General features: G+C 40.1%; 1 protein-coding gene across 1 annotated transcript; it reads left to right on the top strand.

The window, feature by feature from the left end:
* Window positions 1-314: 314 nt before the first annotated feature.
* Window positions 315-6,795, top strand: LOC117800920 (FK506-binding protein 15-like). The gene is made up of 3 exons (XM_034653475.1): window positions 315-622; window positions 5,482-5,566; window positions 6,015-6,795. Exons 1-3 carry the CDS (start codon window positions 469-471, stop codon window positions 6,229-6,231), a joined length of 456 nt encoding a protein of 151 aa, XP_034509366.1. The 5' UTR covers window positions 315-468; the 3' UTR covers window positions 6,232-6,795.
* The last annotated feature ends 20 nt before the right edge of the window (window positions 6,796-6,815 follow it).

Below are 6,815 nucleotides of genomic sequence, written 5' to 3'. Positions count from 1 at the left end.
AGCAGGGGGAGCGGCAGGCAGAGGGAGAAGCAGGCTCCCTGCTGAGCAAGGAGCCTGATGCAGGGCTCGGTCCCAGGATCCTGGGATCATGACCTAAGCTGAAGGCAGATGCTTCACCTACTGAGCCACCCAGGCATCCCCAGAAATACAATCTTTTTTTTTTTTTAAGATTTTATTTATTTATTTGACAGAGACAGCCAGCGAGAGAGGGTACACAAGGAGGGGGAGTGGGAGAGGAAGAAGTAGGCTTCCCAGCGGAGCAGGGATCCCAGGAACCTGGGATCACGCCCTGAGCCGAAAGCAGACGCTTAATGACTGAGCCACCCAGGCGCCCCCAGAAATACAGTCTTGATTTCAAAGACACTTAGCTGTCATTTCCAGTATGGTGAGATATGCAATCAAAATCAAGGAGGTATTTGTTGAAGGTTGGGGGTGAGCAGCTTTTATAACGATTCCAGGTTTGAGATAATGTCAAATGAGATGTCATTTTCATTTTCTACTAACAGTGCGAGATTGGCCTCTCTTTTTGGACTGGATCAGGCATCTGCTGGCCATGGAAATGAATTCTTCCAGTACACAGCCCCAAAGCAACCTAAAAAAGGCCCAGGAGCAGCAGCAACAGGTAAGTGAAGAAGTTAGGATTGATCCCTAACAGGTTAGTTGGAACGATAAGCAGCTTGTCCATCCTCAGTCAGTCTGGCCAAGTTCACTGCCAGTGGTGCATTCCTCCCTAAGCTCTGATAGCCTAAATTCCAGCACCTAGATAGTATGCCCTTTTTTAGAAGCTGGAGGAAGAATGTCTCAGGCGAACTCTGTGAACAGCGCTCTCTAAAACTGCCCAAGGCACTCTAGGTAGGCACTCTGCCGTGTTTTGGCGGGAGAGAAGAGCTGCTTTTCACTTCTTTTACCTGGATAGGTTAGATGTATGCTAACAGTGACTTTTTCCCAACTGGACAGTGATGCTCAGTACTGTATTCCCTGTACCTTTCATCATGACAGAGGCACCCTGAATGGACACTTGTCGAATGAAAGGAGAGAAAGGGGCAACTAGTATTTCTAAAATGCGTGCTTTGGGTCTAGTCTCAGGTGCTTTACATAGATTGCCTTATTTAATTGTCTCAGCAGTGCTGTGAAATAGGGAAGACTACCACCAGTTTAGAGGTTCAGAGAGGTTTGGGGACTTGATCAAGGTCATACAGCAGTAAGTGAAATAGTTGAAATTTGAACTCTGACCTGACTCACTCTGAAGCTCCTTCCTCTACACTTGGCTATCTTTGTGTAAGAACCTGAAGAGGAGTTGGGGACTGATAGAGATAGTCCTGAGCAGAATAGGTGGTAAGGGACATTAAATCGTTTGTTGAATGAAGATGAAGATATTGAGTGCCTTTTACATGTTGGGCACAATGCTGACACTGAGGATGTTGTTAGGTTATTGAGAATTAAAGAGTTGCAGCAGATATCATATGGCCCATAAGCCTAAAATATTTTCTGTTTGACCCTGTACAGAAAATGTTTGCTGACCCCTGCTCTAAATCTTACCTGTCACTTTTGGCAGCTTTGCTGTAGATTGCTGGTCATGTTCTGTAAGCCATGACTGGGCCAGATTTCTAGTAGGCTCTGCCTTTACATTTGCTCTGGCACAGGTCTTCATCAGCAGTGTATTTCTGACTCAGTTTAAAGCAGTTGGGTTAATGGATGTGGATAAAAATAAACAACCTCGGTCCCCAGCCAATGAGGTAACTTGATTTTGTTTTAATCGGAAAACAACTACGAGTTAATTATACTATTCAAGGGGAATTATAGAGGCGTTTCAAGTTAAAAATTACCTATACAACCTTATGTAGGCATTTACAAAGTAGCAAGATAGGAGATCCTCTCTGTTCAAGGGATATTTGTATAAGAAATCTTTGCGGGGAAAGTGGCTGCAGCATAGTTCTTGAATCTCTCCAACTCTCAATATAAAAATAGAGCAGATATGAAAAACAAACCTGTGGATAAGATTTACAACAAATCCAGTTGAAAAGTTATCTTCATGAGTATCTCAAAATGCAAGCAAGTCTAGACAAACCACTAACAGCTCCAAGGCTTATGTGGTATCAGCAGTTGCATGGGAGAAAACAGGGTAGCAATGGGATATCTAAATCTGAGCATGGAAGAACCCCAAAACAGCCACTAGATGTTCATGGAAAATATGGCAGGTGAAGCTGAAACTGAAAAGTGTTTTGCCTTCTCTAGTTGTGGGTAGGTACAAGGGGTTGATAATGGAACTGAAAGAACTGGAGCAGTCTTGCTCTTGTGAACTTTTTTTTTCTTTTTTTAAGTAGGCTCCATGCCCAGTGTGGGACTTGAACTCACGACCCTGAGATCAAAAGTCTCATGTTCTACCAATTGAGTCAGCTAGGCGCCCCGCTCCTATGAACTTTTGAAACTCACCCTCCAGGGTGACCTTCCAGGACAGGTCCCCACATTGAGAAGAAACAGCTGAGAATGGAATTAAAATTGAGGAGGATAGGAATATAATAGAAGTGAAGGAGAAAAGATACAGATAAAAGTAGGGATAGAAATAGAATCAGGAAGTCTCAGGAAGAAGCCACCATATTTTTGAGCTCTATGAAAGTGACAGAAGAGGGAGCTCTGTGAAGTTAAGAAAGCCACCTTGAACCCTACCTCCTTATAGAAGTTCAGAAAAGCAAAATTTCACATTAAAATGAGCAGTAGGAACTTACCAGAATCCAACTCCATGTCAAGTTAGAAGAAAAGAGAGAGCAGGAAACAGAATAATATCCCCACAGACAATGAGAGCTCTATTCTGTGAGAATGCTTCTTACTGAATAGGTCAAAAACTACAAGCACCTGTTAACATTAGGAAAATAATATAAGACATGAAACGAGAACATAAATGAGATTAGAAAATCTAAGAAATGAGTAAAAAGACTCAAGAAAGAATTAGAGACGTAAGAAAAATTTCAGAAATGAGGGCTAAACGAGAAGGAACACAAGAGTGAATAAAAACAGATTATACCTGAAGAGAAATAGAAGATTAAAGGAGGAAATTGTTAAAAAATAAAAAATTTAAGAGATAAAAATGTTCCAAAAGAAAGTATGACGAATATTAAGGATGGCAAAGAAGATTCAACACATGGAGAGTGTATGTGTGCACGCGCATACTGGAAGGAAAAAAAGGAAGGGGAAAAGAAACAGACACAACTATAATTCAGGAAAATTTTACTAAACAAAACAAAACAAAAATTTGTAAGTACATATTAAAAGAAGTCCTTTTTGGTGGGGAATTCAGAATCTGTAATACTGATTTCGGAGAGGAAGGACTGCTAAGCCAATGAGAAGATCCCATGATTGCGGGCATCTGACTTACCCTTCTAGCAAATCCTTGAGCAACGTTCCGTTTCCAGGGTATTAGGTAGCGAGAAGAGAACGTACTGGGAGAAATTGAACTAACCTGAAGGAGGATGCTAGGCTGATCTTGGGGGACAGTATTTTTTCTTAGTGTTTCACACTTGTCCTGATAACCTGCCTCTGGCCTTAGTTACTTTTTTGTCATACAGCTGGCTTATCAGGAGAAAAGTTTATTGTTGTGTGACATACAGCTGGACAGTACTGGTTGAATTGACAACTATGTTGTAGGTTTTACAAAATAAGAAGGAAAACATGAAGACCAGCCTAGGACAGTAAGCAAACAATGTAAGTGGGCAATTCATCAAAACAAAGGACCAGTATATAGCTATAGAAAACGTTAAATCTCTGCTTCACTGCAATCAATAAATGCAAATGAAAACAACAATGACATGGCCTTTGCCTTTCCCCTACTGCCCCTCTTTCGCTGGTAAAGATTTAAAAAGCTAGTCTCCTGTTGTAGGCAGGGATGCAAAGCTGGCGTATTCACACTACTCATGGGGCTGTAAACTGATGCGACATTTCTCAAGGGCATTTGGGCAAGATGTAGCAAAACCTTAAAATGTTTTACCCTGCTTCATCCCATAATTCCAGTTTTAAGAATTTATTTTAAGAAAGTAATTAGAGGTACATACAAAAATGTATGTTTTCAGGATGTTCACCACAGCATTATTTATAATAGAGGAAAATTGGAAACCGTCCAAAGAAATGTCAAATAATAGAACATTGGATAAATTCTGGCAGAGTCATAATATGGTATTTTATGTTACCACCAAAAAGCATTTCTAGGGTTATTTTATCTTTGTCTTGGAGACTGTTTTAAAAGAAATACTAGTACTAAATAAGAAAAGAAGGTTGTCAAATTATAACAAATTTTGTTTAAAAAAATAATAAGAAAAAAGCTGTGAAGTTTATGTGTATTGAAAAAGGACCAGGAATAAATACATCAAATTATTAACGTTTACTTTTAATTGGGGAGACTACAGGTCATTTTTATTTTCTTTACCATTTCTGCATTTGCTGAGTTTTGCATATTATAGAGTACCTCTATAATCAGAAAAAAAAATGTATTGGTATTGTTAAAAAACAAAATTCAACTGCGTAAATTTGAAAGATCTTACTGACTTTATTCAGTGACTCATGAATTGGGCAGCATCCCATCTAACAGATAGGAGCCCTGAGGAATTGAACAAAATGACTTTTATAGGCAGAAGGGAGCAAGAACAAGGAAGTTCCAGTAGGCCAAAAAGCAAGATGAGTTATTGCAAGATTACTTCCCTTCAGGGGATGCCAGGGGTCTGTCATGCAGATGACCTAACTAGTGCTGAGCAGGGAATTCCTGATTGACTGTTTTGGGGTTCCATTTCAGGGAGAGCCGAAACTGTAAGGAAGTCTCAGTTTGGCAACTGGGACTTAGCATAAGTGACTCCATTTTAAGCCTGTCATCTTGTTTTTAAAATACAAAAAGAAAGAAATCTAACAAGGATACTTTTGAAAATAAGTTTTTGGTTTCCATGTCTTTGCCTAAGTTCTCACTATTCTTCCATCAGCACATTCATGTGGTGAGTATAAATATGCAATTTTCTCTAAATACACTGTTTTAAAACATTAGTGTTACCTCAAATCATTGGAAAAGTGAAGTGGAAGATATGATCTGAATACCAGCACTAATTTTCTAGCCCGAGATAAGGGAAGGAGAAGCAATTTTATTTATATTAGACCTGGCAAAATATTGGAAAAAGAAAAGAAAGTAGATGGACTATGACCTCGCTTTCTGGGCGGGGCTGCTTGTCCAGCCCCGAGACTTGTTTGGAGTGGAACTGGAGTTGGATTCTAGTCCTAGGCTCGCTGCTATTGTGTCATCGCACTTGACTGCTTAGAGCTTCTGTGTCCTCATCCCCAGATGAGGTCATAGGGCTGTTCTGTGGATCAGATAAGGATACTGGCCATGAAAACATCGTATCACTTAACTGTAAGACGTAAGGAAGAATTTTGAAGATGACTTCAGTGGTTAAAAATCAGTTTTAAGAAAGACATGAATGACATCTTTGTTTTCTTCTTCATCTTCAGGAAATCAGGCGCCAACAAAAGCAGCCCCCACTACAACAGGCACTTCTACCGTATTGGTTGCAACAGCAGTTCATGCGTATCGATAGTAAGTAGCTGAGAAGAAATGCTTTCTGAAGTTGGGTGTGGAATACTGGGTTAAGCTCCTGTCTTTTCTCAGTAAGCCTCTGTTGGTGAAAATGAGCTACACAGACTGCAGAGTCCTTCCTTAGGCGGAGGAACAGTAATGCTTTTTAACATTTCAGTTAGAGAATTCTGCACATAAAACTTTGAAGAGCCATTGTCTCGTGTACTCTATAGGAAGTTCTTGCACCCTCAACAACTGCCTTCTTAAGTGCTCACTCCACTGAGATATTATGAATAGATATTTAGAGAGTAAAGAAGTTATATAAGAGCTTTAAATTATAAACTGTTCACCTCTATCCTTTTCTCGAGGCTGAATTACTAGATCCCCCACTTTTATGTGACAGAAGACAAACCTGTTTTTACTTAGTTTAAGGAAATATTAATACCTATTATTTTTCTTGCTTCTGTAGCACAAATGGTCAGTATGTAAAGCAGGGCAAGTTTGGTGCTGCAGTCCTGGGGAATCACGCAGCCAGAGAGGTGAGAATGCCCCCGTGTCTCGTGTACATTCAGGTGTCCCAGATCATGCCGATGAGCTGGTTTTTACCAGGAGACATTGGGCGCCAATGTCTCCTGTGTCAGAGGATTAAAATGATTGTTCGTGTTGAATGTGAATTTTTAATATGAGGTACGTAGTAACATTTACAGTCACATCTTGCTTACTATTTACATTAGTAAATTGTGCATTAAAACAAATCCAACCACGCAAAATCTTTAAGTTTGACCTTTGTGATATGGTACTAAAGACTTCGGAGAGTTTTAGAGTAAACTATTTACCAAGGACGTCCCTTTGTTAGGTAATGAAAAACACTTAGTGTTCTACTTGGAGTATTTTGTCTTTATGCCTGAATCAGTGACCGGTGTTTATCCTTTGAAAGCTTAACAGTGAGATGGGCAGTGGATCACAGAGCGTACTATTGGTTTGGGTCAAAAAGAAATGTGGCTAGAAGTCCTGAGACTTGATTGCCTTATGTGGGTTGTATCTAGCTTCAGATTCTGCTCCAGAATGTTGTAAACATTTTTGAGAGAAGCATAAGAAATTCTGGAATTTCAAAGGTCCAGTGAACTAAGGGCCACGCTCCTAAGACACTCTGAGACACAGATAGGATGACCTGTTCAAGGTAACTAATGTAATAGACAACACTCATTTGTATTAAAAACAAATAAACTCGGGGCGCCTGCGTGGCGCAGTGGTTAAGCGTCTGCCTTTC

The sequence above is a fragment of the Ailuropoda melanoleuca genome, unplaced genomic scaffold (genome assembly GCF_002007445.2).
Source record: "Ailuropoda melanoleuca isolate Jingjing unplaced genomic scaffold, ASM200744v2 unplaced-scaffold9109, whole genome shotgun sequence".
NCBI lineage: Eukaryota > Metazoa > Chordata > Mammalia > Carnivora > Ursidae > Ailuropoda > Ailuropoda melanoleuca.
Note: the sequence above shows the minus strand (reverse complement) of the source record. Positions and strands in the feature narration are given on the sequence as shown.